At 36.0% G+C, this 19,401-nt stretch overlaps 1 protein-coding gene across 1 annotated transcript in view; it reads left to right on the top strand.

Moving 5' to 3' along the window:
- Positions 1-1,014: 1,014 nt before the first annotated feature.
- Positions 1,015-19,401, top strand: part of LOC149802867 (uncharacterized) — a 63,862-nt gene continuing 45,475 nt past the window's right edge. Inside the window, exons 1-4 of the mRNA XM_089952311.1 lie at positions 1,015-1,147; positions 4,655-5,008; positions 13,725-13,848; positions 18,620-18,787. Of these exons, the coding sequence (XP_089808437.1) occupies positions 4,662-5,008; positions 13,725-13,848; positions 18,620-18,787 (639 nt within the window). The 5' untranslated portion in view covers positions 1,015-1,147; positions 4,655-4,661. The remainder of the gene's footprint in view (positions 1,148-4,654; positions 5,009-13,724; positions 13,849-18,619; positions 18,788-19,401) is intronic.

Below are 19,401 nucleotides of genomic sequence, written 5' to 3' on the forward strand. Positions count from 1 at the left end.
ACGGGTGGAGGTTGAGCTGCAGCTATATCAATTGGAAGATCTTGTAAAATCTTTTTTGTTATTTTAGTTCTCCTCGCAATTTTTTCAGCTTGCTCAGCGGTCTGTTTTAATATTGAAAGAATACCTTTTTTTCTTTCCTCCTCATCCTTAACATCTCCTAATAAAGCTCTTTCAGTGACCGCCGCAGCTTTTTCAGTAGCTGTTGTAACGGGTTTAAATAATTGTTCTTTGCCAACCGCGAATTCAACTTGTGCTTCCTGCCGCTATTGCACATTTTTTTTTTAAATCCTCCCTTACAGGGATATCTTAAATGCTTCTTCTCGCTCTCTAGCTGGTCTAGCTGTGTAAGATTCCGAATGTACCATTATTTGGTATAGCAATTTTTTACTTCATAACAGCAGGGAGGGCGACGACAACGAATTGGTTCATTTTTTGTAATCGAAGCGCCATTAATGGGCTTTTCAACAAGAAACCGTATTTGGACTAACTCAGGAGGACCTCCCAAAGATCTTATTTTGACATTTGGAACCTTCTAAAGTTTGTAGGGTTCGCCCTCCCTGCTGCTCGTTCCATTTAAATTGCGAATATTTGTGAGGGCAGGTTTGCAAAGTTTGGAAACAAAAGTTAACAAATGTGGGGTGGGGGAACAGTACCGTCACACCTAATACTATCAGTCATGAACATTTATTTATTCATGTCTGATGAATGAAAAGCATTTGAATTAATGAACGATTGACTTGAACGGGCCACTTTAGACATTACTTAAAAAACTTCTAACTATAAGGGAAGTAAATCAAACAAACATACTGGACCCGGTAATATAAGATGAAAGAGTTTATTTAAATAGAGAAAGCAAATCACTTTTGTTTGGTGATATAGATAAATGTGTTTTCAACAGCTATGACTATGATTGAATTTCTTCACAGTATACCCGAATATATTGGGTCGACCATCACACTGCTTAATTGATTGCAGATTTTTTTATGATCTCAAACAGTCCGTGTCATAGTCTGTTTTAAACACAGACGCAGATATTAGGGATGGCTTTTGTTTGTTTGTTTGTAAGCAAATGTCAGGAGCTCGTTGTACCAAAATAAGAGGATTGAAGTTATACTTTTGCGTTTGCATTTTCCACGATAATATCATAGTAAGTTTCTTAGTCATATTTTTCGACGCTGAGTATGCTAATATGATAACTTTGACACTTCATCGTGCAAATTAACCTTGAATCTATCCTGCGGTGTCAGGATGCACGCTTAGGATTTAATCTGCATTGTGTACGTTTGAAACGGCCCCGTCTTCAATTCAAAAGCAGGTCAGAACGGGTTGTGGATATTTTTCACCCTGTAGTCTCATCATATAATGATTATTATCTAATGATATTTTGTGCTAACTGTAGGTGTTAACTGCATTATCATTTATCAGTAAATAAATTGATATGCAAATTACCCAAACAACTGTGGCCGAGATTCCCCTCGTGGGGCTCCATTTGGGAGATTACATTAATTAACTGTTTTGCATCAGACGATGCCACATCTTGGAAATGGAGCTACATTTATCTGCATAATACGTACTTTAAATCGTTACCTAGTTATAAGTGAAATTAATTTAATATTTAAATATATATTCTATATTCATGTTGACCTCACCTCCTTACTCCAGGAGGCCTCCAAAGGGTATGATATAACAATAATAGTAATTAAACTGCTTAAAAAAAGATTTAAGCAGGCTACATTTACATTGCCTTACCAAATTTTGATCAAATGTCTACACAGATTGTCATTACTTAGAGAAACTGAACTGTAAGGTAAATTAGGTTGCAGACGAGAGAGCAAAATAAGTTGTTTGTTTATATACTTGTATAGTCAAACACCTTTATTTCCTTGCTAGATGAAAGTATAATTGTGATCAATAAAAATGACTTTCTATTCATAATGCTTACTTCCTGTGTAAAACATAATAGGGCTCAGAATTAACCTTTTTTTAGTATTTGTAGCATCTGACAGTTATTATATTTTTAGCTAGAAAAATTTCAGGCCATTTTTCTATATCCACCAGTATATTTTGTGTTTCAAATTCAAAATATCACTAGCAAGAAACTTATGGTTCATTTGTTTCAGCAAGCAATTTACTGCTAGAGTTATAACTAGCAAAATGTTACTTTGAGTCATTTTTAAGCCTTGCATAATAATACAGAAGTGGCTGTACAGTGCAATACTCATCCTTTGTGATATTGTGTTACAGTAAATCCTATTTACATGCTTATTTTCAATTTGGACAAAGTTGATTGTTGAGAATATACTCAGATATAGAAAAAAACCATTTTTAAGATGGCTTTCACATTCTTTAAAAAAAGGTGTAAAATAAAGAAAAAAAATTTAAAATTTAAGTTCATGACAAGAAATCTCACCAATATTATCAGTTATGATGTCCAGTTGTAAAACTTGTGAACAGAAATTACCTCCCATGGTAAATCCATAAACGGATTCAAAAGTCTGCTTCCTTGAAAGACTTGAAAACGAATTCACAGTAGAAACATACCTTTAAACATTTGCAATTAAGTTTTGATTCATCTTAATCACCTGTAAGGAAAGGTTTTAAAGCTTGCAGCATTTTGTGGTAGCATCAATGTCTAAGGTGAAATTTGTTCCAATTCTCAGAAATCCCATATTTGTCCAAAGTTCTTATTCCAAAATAATGATGCAAATATTCTTGTTCTAGAACTTGTAGCAGGTTTTGGATTTCCAAAATGTAAATGAAATTTCAATAGCTTTAAGAGTTACTGACCCATCAAGAAACATTCAGAATGCAACTGGATAATATAACATTGCACTTGATACCTATTTCTATGCAGGGCTGATCAGATTCCATAGCCTGACAACCCAGACTAATCATTTTTAAAACTGAATGAGTAAAATTTTCGAAATCATTAGTTTAGGACAAGAGCTTTTTTACTATTTCAAAAGAAATTGGGCATGCATTAATTTTCTTACCTGAATAACTTTATCTACTTTTATCAGGCCAATCATGCCCTCAAGGCATTCTGAGTGCTTTCATCTAACCTTTGTTTATTCATTCACTTCTCTGTTAGTACAATAAGTGATTACTGATAACTGTCTCCTGCATGAGCTCAGTTACTGTTCAACTGCAAATTGGGCTGAGTGACAAATTTATCAGCCAGTTAAAACACTTAAAAGAAATCCAGTATGATTCACTAGTAGTGTTTCTAAAACAACCATGTGTTTACTCAACCCAGAGGCATACAAGCAGATGACCCTTTGATTTCAGGCCCACAAGTCAATGCAATGAAATTATTGAAATGCACTTTACAGACGTAAGTGTCCATTTCCTTTATGGATGGATTAAATGATAGTAATGAGTCTTTGCTTTCTTTAATTGATTATACAGGGGATCAACTTCAGCATATAATATTGCATTCGAAAAAATGTATGCTAATTAAGGAGCAAAAACCTTGCGTGTTTTAAATATTTAGGTAGTATCTTTTATCTATGAATTTATAATCAATCATGTCTCTTGACAGTTTTGGACCTCATAAAGCCTATGTAGCACAGTATATGCATGACTCTAGCCAGCATGTACAGAAAATCCCTGAAGTTGAAGTTGTAACAGTCCTCTTGGAAAGGTCATTTAAAATTAAATAACAATGAAATGGAAACTAATATGAAACAAGAACTCTCTTTAACAAGCATAAACCCTGGCCCAGACCATTTTCAGATAAGAAAATCCTCTGTGTGCCCCAGGAGCAGAATAATGGTAAACTTCGTGCTAATAAAAGAATCAATGCAATAGATATTGCTCTGTCAGTTTATAAAGTTTTTAGAGAAGAAGTATGGACTAGTTTGATTTCCAGGATATTCATTTTCATTATTGCTGATGGAAGTAGTAATGATACCATACTGGAGCAAGAAATAGTGCATATTAGATACCAAAAAAAGTTGAGGCTTTTCATTAAATAAATCTGCTGTACATTTGTTTTGAGTGGTCTGTGCACTTTGCAGTTGTACTTGACTTATAAGTCAGTATAATGATACATGTAATTAGAAACCCTCATTGAATACTGATTTGTTGACTGAATGAGCTTTTTTATAACATAAAAGCATTTTTACTATTATCATTATTATTATTATTATTATTATTATTATTATTATTAATTTTGAGGTTGAATTCATCTCAGAATACTAACTTCCTTTGCCAAAAGGATGAGTAAGTAAAATCAACAACCTTTTTCTGCTGCATTGACTACTTGATGTTCTTGGGTACTTGCACAGTGTGAGAAGAATTAGCATGATAATTAATTTATTTTATGCAGAAAGTATTTGTTTTTAATCTTGTAAGCAACAAAAGTTTGATTTGTGCAGAAGAAAAAAGTTTATAAAAATGTCCATATAGCTATAAATCTTGGTCATTGCCAGTGATTAGTAGGTGTTTAGGTAGAGCTTGTTGACGTTGCAAACTCACACAGAGAAACTGTATTCCCAGGACAAGCTGTGTAATTCAGTCAGTCATCATAGTTACTTTTTATCAATACTGCATGTTGTTTTGAGGAATAATATCAGTTTTTTTTGTTACTCTTAAGTAAAAAGTACATTAAAAGATTTTTCATTTGAGTCTGACATCTTAAATCTTATCTTAGATTAACCATGCCAGCTATTAAGCTGAAGAAAGTAACAGCTGAGTACATTGCTGAAAAGGAAAGAGAGGCCAACAAGAACAAAAAAGGAAGGGAGAAAAACAGCAAGAAAAGTTTGGAAGATGTTTCTTTAGAGGAATCTAAGAGCAAAAAAGGTTTAGAAGATGTTGTAGATGAACCAAAAGGCAAGAAAGGCCCAGAGGTTGTTGCTGAAGAATTGAAAAGTAAAGATAAAACTGCGGACTCTTCAGAAAAGGAAGAGGAGGATGTCAAGCCCTACAACTTTCTAGATGTGAAGATTTTATGGGACAAGAGAAAGAGGACCATTCCAGCAGTGGAGCAAAGAGTTATAGATTGGTTTGTCATTCAGTTTTAATTGTGTGAAGATTGGGTATTAATGTTAACCATTATTTGTCATCCAAGAATCCTGAAGATCTAATGGTTCTTGCCAGACTTTTTTTTAAGAATATTAATTGGGTGGCCATATAGTGGTAAAATTTAATATAAGAACATATAAAAATAAGAAAAAACAACAGAAGATATAACAAGACAAAAAAAGAAAACATTGATATATGTGATTATTAAATATGACAGAAAATATGAAATTTGTCAGTTGCAGATTTGAGGCTGCTTTAGTGTTGGTAGTATCCTTCCATGATTAACTGGTTTCCTCTCAAACTGATTAGTAATAAAACTATACTGTAGAATTTCACCCAATAACAGTATTTTATTCCACTTCAGATGTTTTTCAGAATTGATTATTAATTGACAACAAGCTTACTTTCTTCTTATAAAATATATAGAACCTAATTCATAGGCATTTCCAGTAAAGTCAGATGTGAGCATTTTATTTGATCAGGTTTCCAAATAATTGTTGGTGGATGATAATAAAAGTTAATCATTGCTTGGATTTTATTTCTCATAATTCGGATCATGGCTTCACATATTTTGTTCCTAAGATATGTACTGACACTCAGGAGATATGCTTTCACACCTACTTTGTCTTGTGTTATATGGCTATATAATGACCAAATAAGCCTAGAATGTGATACCTCTGTTGGTTGCCTGATCAAGAAATGGCATAGTCACCTTTGAACTAAGCTTGGTCCATAACATCTTTATTGATTGTCCAGCAGAAAAATAATCTGTAAACTAGACCTAGTGACATTCGTTCTTGTGTTTTGGAGGCATTTTAATGTATCAAGAGAACAAAAAGAACTATTTTTTATAATTATATTTTATGAATCTTGTGTCAGATATCAGGTTTCTCAAAGCATGTGCTGGTCATAACCTTTGATCTACCTGACTTGTCTTGCAAATAATGGGTTATCATGATCTCTACTATCATATATTGGTTTGGAGTGGTTTTTAAGAAAACTATGGACTGATCCTAGTGTTGGTCTGGAGTGGCTTTTGAGTAAATTAGAAAACCAGGCCAGATGTTTGTCTGGAGTGGCTTTTGAGGAAACTAGAAAACCAGGCCTGGTGTTGGTCTGGAATGGCTTTTTAGGCAATTAGAAAACCAGGCCAGATATCAGTTTGGAGTGGTTTTGAGGAAACTAGATATCCAGGCATGTTGTTGGTCTGGAGTGGCTTTTGAGGAAACTAGAAAACCAGACCTGATATTGGTGTGGAGGAGCTTTTGTGGAAACTAGAAAACTAGGCCTGTTGTTGGTCAGGGGGGCTTTTCACGAAGCTAGAAAACCAGGTGTGAAGATCTTGAAACTGAGCTTGAGTGTGAGATTGAACTTTGACTCTGGCTAGAAAGAAATAGAGGAGCAGTCTATCATTTTCTCAGAAAAACACTATTCTCCCTCCCACCACTGTGAGCCACTCTGCTTGTTTAACCAACCTCTGCTCTTGAACAGCAAAATTAATGTCTTTATAAACACTATGTAATTTTTGCATGAGGCTCAATTGTTAAAATAGTTACCATTTTCTTGGAGCAAGCGCTTTTTGCAGTGAAAAGTACCCTTAAACCCAGTCAAGAAATATCTGGCTAGAATAAAGAACTATCAGCCAATCAGAATTCACCTTTCAAAAGTAACATCTTGTGTGATTGCTTAAAACAAATCATGAACTCAGTTTGAAGAGGTTATGATTTCCAAGCCTGGCTTGGAGGAATTCATAGACATGGATGGGCACCTGTTACCAGACCATAAGCCTGAATATTAATTGAACCTGGATCCTGATGTGCAGTCCAAACATATAACCGATGTGGTTTCCAGGTCCAGTAAAATTGACCTATGTCGATGATGGCATTCATTATTTATAGACAAGATGTAGTTTTGTTTGAAATTATTCATGTACTTTTTTGTGTTTTTGTAATGTATAAATAAGTGTAGGTAAAAATATTAAGTATGTATTTTTATATACCTGCAATTTTCAAATTTATGTAAAAAGCATTATGTGTAGGAAAAATTAGAGAGCAAAAACTTTATTTTTGGTGTGAAAACTGACAAATTAAAGATTACAAAAAATTACAGAAACACTGCATTTAAAGTTAAGAACATGTGAGTCAGATAAATTATAAATTTGTCTCAACACTATATTTAACCCATAGTCTGATAATAAATACAATCAAAACTTGCCAACTTTGGGATATAAGTTTTAAATCTGCATAGTTTCTTGTTAATGCCTTTCCCATTCCTTCTATGCCCCATAATAAGTAAATATTTGACTTTCATTGTCAGGAGAAAATTGCACTAAATCTTGATTCCAAATTATCACTGAAAAAAATGTATCCTGATACCTGTAATTTTAGTTCCAGAGGGACAGCTTGTCTTTGTCACAGCCACCAACCAGCATTGCTGCTGTTGTCAATTAAAACTCGTCAGCCTGTAACAACCTCAAAGATACAAGAATTTTTAGCTTTACTGGTTAATGAAAATGGTCACCATGGCTGCCATCTAGAAAATCTTGTCACTGCTCCCTCTAAATGGAAATTCATATCGACATGCATTTATCACCGGAAGACTTTTTATTATGTTTAGTTGTTCCTATATGACACTGGTTCTGTTTGAATATCCATTGTATGGAGCCACAGTGGCCATCTTGAAAATATATTCATGGCTACTCCTTCTGAATGAATGGTCATATCAACATGGGAATTTATTAAAAGCCTTTTTGTGATGTATAGTAGATCCTAATTGAAACTGATTCTGCTCTGACATCTGATATGGCCACCACAGCAGCCATCTTGAAATCCTTGTTATCACTACTTCAGAGAAATGGATGGTCTTATCAACATGGGGTTTGAAGACTTAAAGACTTTTAATAGTGTCTAGTTGGTCCTTAAGGAGTTGATCTGATGTCCAATATGGTAGCCATCTTGAAAATCTTGTTATTGCTACTCCTCATGAATGGAAAGTTATGTAGGCATGGGATTTTAATTAGAACACTTTTTAGGATATCTGGCATCTGGCTTGGTTTTAATTGAAAATGGTGCCATCCAGACATCAAGTACAGCCACCACGTGGCCATTTTTAAAATCATATTATTGCTATTTAACCTGAGTTAATGATAATATCAACATGGAGTTTTTCACTAAAAGACTGGTGATGTCTAGTTGGACGTAAATAAAAATTGTGCCAGTCTATTATCCAATATGGCCACCACTGGGACAATATTGAAAATCTGATCACTACCCCTCCTAGATAGAAAGTCATATCAGTATTGAGTTTTCACAAGAAGACTTCTTATGATGTCTAATCCATGCTCAATGAAAGGACTGAAAAGGATTCTTGTCCTGTAGGAAAAAAAAGACAAGTGAATCATATAGGTGTTCAGTACAGTACTATTTCAGTAATCGATGTCATTTTTAAGAATTTGATTACACATTTCTCCGTCAAATATATTCCCCAATCACATTAGATTAGGAATATTAGCCAGTTGCCTTGCAAATCCAGCCCTACTAATAGATGAAAATGGTCTTTTCATGGCTGCCTCATATAGACAAAGGGCAATAACTCTTGCATATTACCTCCCCTTGCCACAGCCAGGTGTCACCAGTTGTTAGCTTCACAGCTGTGCTGATAAAATCATTCATTTTACCTCCAACAAGCAATTTTAGTGTTCAAGTAGGACCAGTCTTCTTCAGTTTATATATACTGTGTGGGACAACCATTCTCCTGCATTATGTATGCATTATTTTTAAACTTTCAGCCAAATTTGAGTGAGTTTGTCACCTTTATGGACTTCATCTATTTAAGACCACATAAACACCGTGCTATCATTGACCTCATATTGTCATTTACAAAGTTGCTTGACACTATTTTGCATTGCTCCTTCAGTAATGGAGTTGGTTTTAGAGAAATATTAACATGCTGCATTGCTATTATTGCCAATTTATGCTTTTTTTTTTCTTTCAGTAGAAATGCAGCCAAATGCATGAAATACTTAAGTTTAAAGCACACTCTAGAAAGCATCAAATGCGACACTATTTTCAATTACCCTGTTAGTAATGGGGAATATATTAGCGACTAAGTAACATGATAAATTACTACTTTATGCTGTTTCTATTCTTGTGTCATTTCAACAGAAATGTCAGCTAAATGAAAAAATACAACTTCAGAGCATACCAGTCAACCATGACTCTTGCTTCATATATATTAAGTGTATATCATCTGTGGCATGCAGTGTGTGTGATACATGGTCAGAAGAAATCTGGGCTATAGCGTTTGCTAGTTAGTAGCATGCTGAATTGTAAGTGTATGCTTTTTTCTCTCTTCATGTGTCATTTCAGGAGAAATGTTTACTAAATGCATGAAATGCAAAGTTAAAGCAAAAGTACATAAGGCATCAAAGGGAAGGAAAGATGGAATAAGTCAAGAAGACAACCAGAGTTCATCAGTGGTGATTCTGACTCATTAGGGGAGTGCCTAGTGTGCACAAGTCCTCCCTCATGTCCAAGTATGACCTTCAGGCCTGTAAGACACATGGGGTTTTGTAACAGATCCATGTGATCCAATTTCTTATACCACTGCACTGTTACCAGCTGTCAAACTATCACAGGCCATTTAGCTCTCCTAGCATGGGGACCTTTTTATTGAAACAGTCCAACCAGCTAGGATCTGTCTGTCTAGCCACACCATCTTTAAGATACCCTTACTAAGCCAGAAAGTTCTTTGAGAAATCTCTCCGTCCAGCCAGGTCCATGGAGCTGCCAATACCAGTGACAGCAAGACTGTTGTATATACCTCATGCATCTAGGCCGACCCTGTCAAACCAGTCAACAGTGCAGGACTTCCAGATATTCACTACTTATCCACAAGAGAGAGCTAGTGACATTTTTAAAGAGGGTGGACTTGAGTCATCAATGCCACCTGGTATGATTATCCAGGGCTACAAGCAGACTTATCTTGGGACTCAACTCTATGTGACGAAGCTCCTTCAAATTAACCATACTTGGATTTGACCATGGAATGGATTGATTTTAGCATTGAAGCCACAGTCAAGGAAATTTATAGGGTGTTTGAAGCTTCAGAATGCTTTCCACCCCAACCGCTACTCGAGACTATAAAGTTAAAGCATTGGTAGATTTTGACAAGAAGGAAGAGACACCATCCTTCTGACTCCTTGCCCAATTGGCTAAAATTAAGAAGATCACCTGGTAGAATAGGTGACCCAGAAATTCCAGGGCTTTTATCTCATTTCACTGGGATAAAACTTGACATCCTCAGTGTTAGATTTGACATCATTAGCAATCATATGACTTGTGGAGAAATCTGTCCATATCCACTCTTGGAAGGCAACGGCCAGAATTGCTAGGGTCATTCACTAGGCAGGTCACCATACAATGGCCCTGGCCTTGACAACTTCAGCCAACTGAGACCTGATATGATGTGATACCTGTCCGTGGTCCTTGTCGCTCAAACCTTATCATGCCCCCGCTTTATGGACAACCTTGTTTGGGTCACAGTTGCTTTTTGAAGGAAGAATTGAAGAAGTTCAGAGGCAGGCAACTCAGGAACTGCCCCAACAACTCATGTTTGGAAACCTAGAACTCGCCAGTGGTAAGGGACAAGTGATCTTTTCAGTCGGATATACACCAATATTGATCCCAACCCAGTACCAGGAGATAACAGGCTAACCAACCTAGGAGGCAGTAGTTTAGAGGCAGTAAGAAACCAAATTTTTCTAACTTCAAGCCTCCTGAACATAAACATTGACTTACTCTCTCCACCACCTTCAGACATCCTACCTGTGGGCAGCCAACTCCTGCAATTTCAGGTTTACTGGATCTCCCTATTCCCTTGAAACATTTGGGTGAACCAGGTCATTTCGGAGCGGCTTTGGATTTCATTTGTCCAACTCCCTCCCCTCATTATGGACATACTATCATATTGGGGGAAGGATGCCTTTCTACAACAGGAAATGCAGTCACTCACCAGAAAGCAGGCAATAGAGATTGTGCAAAAGGCCACAATCACTAGGGTTTATTCTAGGCTGTGTCTTATTCGGAAAGCGAATAGCAAGTTGAGGCCAATCATCACTTTGAGTTGTGGGTTGTGGGCATTTGGCTCCCCGCCCACAGTCCTGATACCAGTCCTGATACCAAAAATAATCCAGAAGTGACATCGTCAGAAATGCAAGGTGATTCTGATAGCCCCTTTCAGATGGGACAAGTCCTGGATCACCAATCTACTCAATCATGAACATTTGGGCAATGATTTTATATGATCAGCATACTCTTAGGTCTCACATCATCAGAGTTGCTTTCATAGAGATCACTGCTCATGAGATTTGAGTCATCTCTGCAAGCCTCACCTTCAAGTAACCTTTCGATCCAAGATGTAATGGAAGTTGTTGGCTGGCATGCAGAGTTAACCTTTTCAAGGTTTTATCTCAGAGATTTAGCTTCACAGAGGTAAACCTTGAACATGGTAGGTCAGGTTTCAGCAGCACAGATGTTTATCTTCTTAACCATATGTAAGGGTCGTGGGTCAAGTGAATTTCTACTGCATTGCTTATGAAATTACGAGAATGTGTTATCGTATGCATTGGGTATTCAGCCATCATTCTCTTGAAAGATACTCATGGTAGTGGTCGGATGCTCAGCTTTCCCTCTTTCTGTTACCTATTCTCCTAACGTAATGTGATTGGGGAACATATTTGAAGGAGAAAGAAAATTTTTCAGTATATTATTTTCTCCTAGAATATTTACCCATGCCGCAGTATGTAAAAACCATTGCAACCACCCAGCCCCATGCAGCATCCTTGCTAGTATATCACTCAGCTAAAAGACTAGTGACACCTGGCAGTGGCAAGGGGAAGTAATAGGCAAGAGTTATTGCCCTTTGTCTATATGAGATAGACAGGAAAAGATAATTTTCATCTTTAGAATGGCTGGATTCATGAGATAGCAGGCAGATATTCCTAATGTAATGTGATTGGGTAAGTATTCTCAGAAAAACATTATTGACTGAAAAATTTGATATGATCAAATGTCTAGTATTCACTTTATTTGGATTTTCATAACATCCAAACGTCTTTGGAAGGTTACCTTGTACATGCCCTAGAAATACATTGCACATGCACTAGAAATACATATTGCAAAAATCAGTGTTAATGAATGTGGACATATTTGGATAAGGTCAATCTAAAGGTGTGTAACAGATTAGGTGTTATGCATTTTGATGTTGGAATGAAAGCTTAATATGTTGGGGAAAAAATTGTACTACCATGTTATTTGTTATGGTAGACTCAATATCCACTTTATTGACCCAGTTTAGTACCTGGTCACCATTGTAAATGTCCATAGTGATTAATATTTTTCATCTGGAAGTTTTTTTATGATATTTAATGTGCAGAGCATTCAACAGCCAGGATTGAATAGACTTTAGTTGGATGATATTAGTCTTAAATTTCAGAACAATAAAATAAATATTTAATTTGACTTAATATGACTAAATTACCACATTGACATACAGCGCAATGTGCATCACTAAATTTAAAATGAAAGTATTTCTTATTGCCCCTTACAGGTTGAAATTTTGTTGTGACCAATAGTTTTGGAGTGATAATGGCACTGACAAGATGTCTCATTTGAGGGCACTCACCTATTGTTGACAGAGGTTAGGAAGCATTAATTAGGAAAGAGATGGCTATACTGTAGGTCACATGATGATGTTGTAAATAAACCTTTTTAGGTTGAAATAAATCTTTACACTAACCTCATGCTGTCACTCTTTAAAATCAAAATGCCATATCAGTCATTTGACACTGTTTCTATTAATGTTTTACTGTAGTACCTTCCTAAAAATGCATTTAAAGATGTTGCCTTTTTTAAATTTATTCAGCCTGCCCATTCTGTATTGATATTAGTTTCATACATGGGTTCTTTTGGTGTCATGCAGTCTTTACTAAAGTTATGTGTTACTGAAAGGTATAAAGTGATAATAAATGTATTTTGTCTGATATTTTTAACTTGTAGTGTTGGGGCCCCCGAGTGACTGAGTGGTCTAAAGTGCTCACCGTTACACATCACTGCCATCTAACCTCTATCTTTTGTGGGTGTGAGTCTCAGGCTGGGCCCGTGTGGGTACATGAGAAAGCTTGCCAGTAGCTTCTTATGGGTTGGTGGTTCTTTCCAGGGTTTTCCTGGGTTCTTCCTCCACCATTTATACTGGCTGCCATGTGCAGCCTATCTTGTGTTGAAAAATTGCGTTCAACCCTATAACAACAACATGTAGTATTCCTTAATAACCAGCATAGACCCAGGTTTCTAGCCACACACTGCACCAGTGGTCTATACTGGTTGTTATGTATGTGGTATTCAGCAAGCTGCATACAGCCTAATCTTCCAGTATGTTATGTGGTTTAAGATCTTGGTCTACCCACAGCATAAAGCCTGATCTGCCATCATAGCATTTGGATGGCTGCATAAGGCATAAATACTTTGCACCATTGCAACTTTGGCTTTAAATGTGGTTAATACAGGATCGTGCTTTTGTTTAAAGGGTTTGGTCACATGAAAGTGTTTACAGTATTTAGATCCTTGGTATAAGATCACAAAATACTAGTGGTGGAGGAGTGAAGGAATGTATGACATTTACTTCTAATACAATTTCAGGATGGATGAGAACCTTGAGAAGAAGGAAGATGTGTTCATACCACTACAAGCCCTGTATGGTTACTATGCTGAGACTTGTCAGCTGGATTCCTCCAATGTTGTGGATATCCCTGTATTTAATAGGGTTAGTATAGTTACACTTGTATGTGAAGATCAATGGAATACATAGTGTCTCTTTAAATCAGCATGTTCCCTGTGGTATAGAAGGGTTTCCTTGATGTGTTCTGCATTCTTGTGATTGCTTGCACTTAACAATACATGTACAGTATGACCCCGCTATAACAGTGTAGTTGGGAGCCATAGAACCAGACCGCGTTATAGATCGAACCGTGTTATAAGCAACCAGGTCAGTTAACTCAAGAAAATTATGCATGTACTCAAGAAAAAATGGGGGGAGGGGTGTAGGTAATAAATGCGGGCGGTAAAATACATGCTTCATCGTCACAGTTACCATTTTAAATCGATGCATATTAAATGAGAAATACAGAGAAGACATATATAATAATTTACTTTATTTAGAGAACCACGAATTGGTACATATACGTGAATATTGTTTGTATATACATGTCTAATGTATAGCATGAATAGTATCAACACCGTGTACTCACCCTTGAACCTCATCATATACATTGAATCCACAATACAAGTGATTCCATCGAAAATATGCACACACACAGCTTTAAAATATTCAATAATTTTGTCAGATCATATTGGTCTGAATTCAGTGGGAAAATGTAGCACAATCACATGATGAATGACATCCCAAGTCTGTAAAAGTTTGTTTGCGTTTTAAGCAGTCATTGGTAGCATTCATAAGCATAAACTTCTTCCCTATAAAAAGAAATTTTCATGCCACAGTTAACGTGTTCCAGTAACGCCAGAAAATGCAAAGATCCATCAGATTCCATCACTTTCATGTAAGTCTGGTACTGACTTCCTTTTATGAAAAGTTCTTTGTTTTTATTGAAAGATTCTAGTCAGCTTTCTTTGATGAAGGGTGCATGTGTTATTGAAGTCACCGCTAAAGAACGTCTTTGGAGAACCAAACAAATGCCCATTTCTTATTGCGGTGGCAACATCAGATAGCTGTATTGCATGATAGAGACCGATTTTTTTTTCTCCATTTGCTGAGTACATTTTCATAACAATCGGTGCTTCAAAGGTAATATGTTTCCTTTGAAATTTCAGCAAACTTTCTTATCTGGGTACATTTTTAAAAAGGAATTGGCCATCATTTGGACTATTCTAGTTACTGTCCCTCCATGCCTACTGAATAAACCAATAAGTAAGATGTAGTTTTTTTGTGTTTTTTTTTTGTTGTTACATTTGTGGTAGCAGTGTGATGCTGCCTTCTACACATGCATCTGAAAATTAACAAAGGGTCAACTGACGATAGAGACGCAGATGTTCTGGTTTGAATACAGGGATTATTACAGAAAATGTGAGTTTTCTGAAGGATTTAATTCTGAGTGAAAAGAAGAGGAATTTTACTTACCATCCACATGCAAATATCAGTCTTTGTAAATGTATTAATTACTTGCGAGTGGCCAATAATCTGATGAAAGTTAGATTACGAGATAATACATCATCTGGTTGATCTCAATTACCAGAAATGTCAACAACAAAAAAGCAGATATTTCACAACATACAGTACTCTTGTTAGATGTCATGATAAGCAGATTATAATATAACAGTGCACTGTTTAGATGGTTTGTCAATATGGACAAAGAATTTGTTTATGTAACAATAGATAAATTTCAGTGCATTTTATATCCAGTTTGCGGCTTTCTTTCATGGGGCCTCTGAATTTCTGCACTCCAAAACCAATGGCTGTATAAAAAAGTTTAAACAGCCAACAACTTCACCAATAAAAAAAAGTTCCACATGGTATGTTTTGCCACCAATAAGGATAAACATTCCAAATTTGCGACATTGGCGAAGACCTACGCAATCACAGAATACTTTTTATGCGTTATTTTTCTTATTTTTAAGAGAAAAGAACTACTTTTTCGTGTACATAAAAAATTTTAGAAGCCATGCCACAATCGTTTTGTATTATTCATACGTGATCTCTTCCCCAAAATGATAATAAAGTTTTTACGTTTTTTTTCGTTCTTTTAAGAAAGAATTTTTTTGTGTACATGTATATGAAATTTTGGGAGCCACACCACAACCACATTATATCTGAATTTGTGTTATAACGGAGCGCGCTATAGTGGGCTCACACTGTATCTGGTATTTTTAATAAAAACAAGTGAATGATTTAATAATCTTGGTCTGTATATTTAGAATAGGATAACTGATATGAAATTCATGAAAACCCTGCAAATCTGACATCTGATGAGGTACTTAATACAGATTTTGTATGAGAAGGTCTGTTATTATTTTGTGATAAGGCACAACTAGAAAAAACAATGTCCATGTGAGACAGATGTCTTGTGTGAGAAGGACAAGGAAAATTAGGGATTTTAATTTTTTATTCATTAATATGCCTATAACTGACTTGGTATCCTGTACATAGAGGTGTCATATACAGCAAGGATTAGTGACTGTAATTAAACCCTTTATCTTCTTTGGCTGTCATTTCAGTAGTGGAATTAAGTACTGACTTGCTCACTTTGATCAAGTGACTTATCAGGGAGGCCCATCAATATTTCTTTCAAGTACTATTATCCCAGTTTGGGCCAGTTGATTTGATTTGTGACATCAGTGTTTCGTATTTTGTTTTAAATAAAGGTTGCAGTTGTTCTCCGCGCTCTTGTCACCGTAGCTAGACAAAAGAACTTACTTCCTGATTTTATCATTTCTTTTGTGAAACATAATTGTGAATAAAGAGGAACCCTGCTGCAATCCTTTTTGTTACAACAGGAATTGAAATAAAGTAGTCCCCCTCTTATAAGGCCACCCCTAATGCAGCAGGGAAGTGGCCTTATAATGCGGGTGGCCTTTCTAGAGGGGGATGACAAATGTGAATAGTAAATACATATGAAAAAAGTCACAAGCACATTTAATTTTAAATATTTAATATTTTAATTAAAAAATCACCTGCATGATATGAAATAAATGTAAAACAAACTTTATCATCATTTGCAAAAGAATGCTATGAATAACCATTGATACAGTTTTAAAACTGTCTTTATAATTATGTTACAGTTCACATCACGTCACTTTGTTGGTAAGTCTAAAAAACAAACCAGTCTCATCACATTAAAAATATCCTCGCTGTGATATCCCCTGCATATATCGTTTAGTCTTTTGTTCCAATTTTCGACAATTTCATTATTAACTTCAGCTGATTCGCCGCTAATGACAGAACACTTATTATTGTGTCGCACTTGAAATCTGTGCAACCAACCATTACTTGCGGTAAAGTCATCATATCCCATTCAACTGACAAATTTTTTGCTTTTTCTTGTCTTTCGAATCAGGATACAAACGTCTCCTGGCTCAAACAATCTTCCTTTCTGTGTCCATTTCACTTTTCCACTTCTGCAGAATTGTTTAATTATCTTTCACGATATTGTTTATCTGAGTCTTCCCAACGTTAGTTTTCTGCAAGGATCCTCGATGCCCCCGCCCCCCCCCCCCGCCCCCCACCCCCCCCGCCGTCAGTTGAATTACTTTCACGTTCTCCTCTAAACTGAGAATTTTTATTTTCCTTGATGACATGTTGATCTTTTTGCAGTAAGTTATTCATGTTGCCAACTAAAATACTGATAAAACAATATTGTATGCATCTAAACAAATTGCCGTGTGTTTTTAAAAGAAGTGATCTTGTCACGTGATTCGTTAGTCTCAGTCTGGTACCCTATTGTTTTTATACATTTCTTGAAACTAGGTGAGAGAAGCCAAAACGGCTTCGATATGTACCATTAACATCACGCAGATTTGACCTCGCGGCCGCTAGGATTCGTAATTTGGACAATTATTGTCAGTAGTAATGGCCACTGATTACCAAAGTGAAAAAGCTCAGCATCTTACTATGGGAAGCCATAAAGGCTATTAAACCATTTTCCTGCTGACTTGGGTATTGTACATCGATACGGCCACTTCTCAGCTGTTACTACTGTTAGATAATTGTATTCTTAACAATTATCAGAGTGACTAAACCGGACATCTTATGATAACACAGCAGTAAGGCTAATTGGATTACATGTACGTACCCTTTTGTATGGATTAAAATTTGAGTCTTTCTCGGTTTTTATGGAATAAATTTGGCTTCTCGTGAGGCGTAAATGATATAATATTAACCTTAATGGTAAATGTACTTTACTCAACACTTCTTTCAGTAATGAAAACCTGACATCGGGAAACAAGAAATTGGATTATTTAACACACGTTATGAATACAATACTGGTTCTGGATACATATTCAAATAAAATGAGGCCGCTTGTGAGGGGTAAATTTTATGATTTTGCACTAATATGCTGGCCGCTGGTCACGTTAGCCGGGTGGCCTTTCGCGAGGGGTACTTTTGAACACAAACTCGTCGGTGCCAACGGATTCTGGCCATAAGGAGCGGGTGGCCGCTGGTCAGGGGGGCCATTCAAGAGGGGGACTACAATATAACTGTTTAATCGTGACATCAATTTTTTTTTGTCATAGATGCTCCTTATTTCCTGACAATACTCAAAACATCAGCTAACCTGACATACTGATGAAAATAATTCAGTTAAATTTCAGAATCTTGTAGCTTACAGATTATAATTAGTGTTCTTACAAAGAAATTGTTCATTTTCATGAAGCATAAAGCTTTTATAATTCCGATTGTCATGTAAATTGGCAGGCTGTAAGTTCTTACTGTAAATTTCAATGGCATTCCCCCCCCCCTTTCCACCACCACATTCATTTAGGCATTTAGTTACATGCATAAGTTTTGACCATTTTTTTTTTAGTATGTGAGAACCAAGTTTGGGAAGAACTTTGGTTTGAAAGACTCTTCAGCTTACAAAGGACTGTTGAAGGAGAGAAAACGCAATATAAAACCAAAGGTCAAGGGAGATGCTGTTACCTTTAAGATGAAGGATATCATTGAAGAGATCATTAAAGCTGCTGGCAACCCTGTATCCTTGATTCCTAAGTTTATCTTACCTGAAAGGTTACATTTCATACAATTTTGGACAAATGTGAGAACAAAATCAAATGCTTGACATACATGTAGTTAAAATTGTCAAAACAGTATGTTTAAATATGGCAAAAGAAAGTGTTTAGTCGAATTAAACAGACAGAAAAGTAAAGTTATCATCCTTATTTAATGAAAGATTGGTGTGAGATTTTGAACATTGTGTAAGCCAGTTGAGGGTGGTTGACCCACTTTGGTATTTTTTACGGGATGAGTAGAGAACAATGCAGTCCTGATCACTACAATTATTAAAAATTAGAAAAATCTTTAAACGACTTCTTATTGTGACAAGACCACATTTCATTTTGCATGTAGTTGTCAATATTAGACACCTTACTCACGAAGATGCTTACTATTTATCCCAACGGTTTTAGCACCTACTGGACATAGACTCGAAAGCATGATTCAGTAGTAGCTGCATTTGCATGCTGTTTGTCAATCATGGTCACTTGAAATTTATAGCACATTATGTAAATTAAGCACAAATTATTTGAGTAATTACAGAGAGAGTTTATATGTAACTATTATGTAACATATTGAGTAATATTGACAATG

This window comes from Sinohyriopsis cumingii, chromosome 3, assembly GCF_028554795.1.
Source record: "Sinohyriopsis cumingii isolate HCF-2022 chromosome 3, ASM2855479v2, whole genome shotgun sequence".
In the NCBI taxonomy this organism is placed as follows: Eukaryota; Metazoa; Mollusca; class Bivalvia; order Unionida; family Unionidae; genus Sinohyriopsis; species Sinohyriopsis cumingii.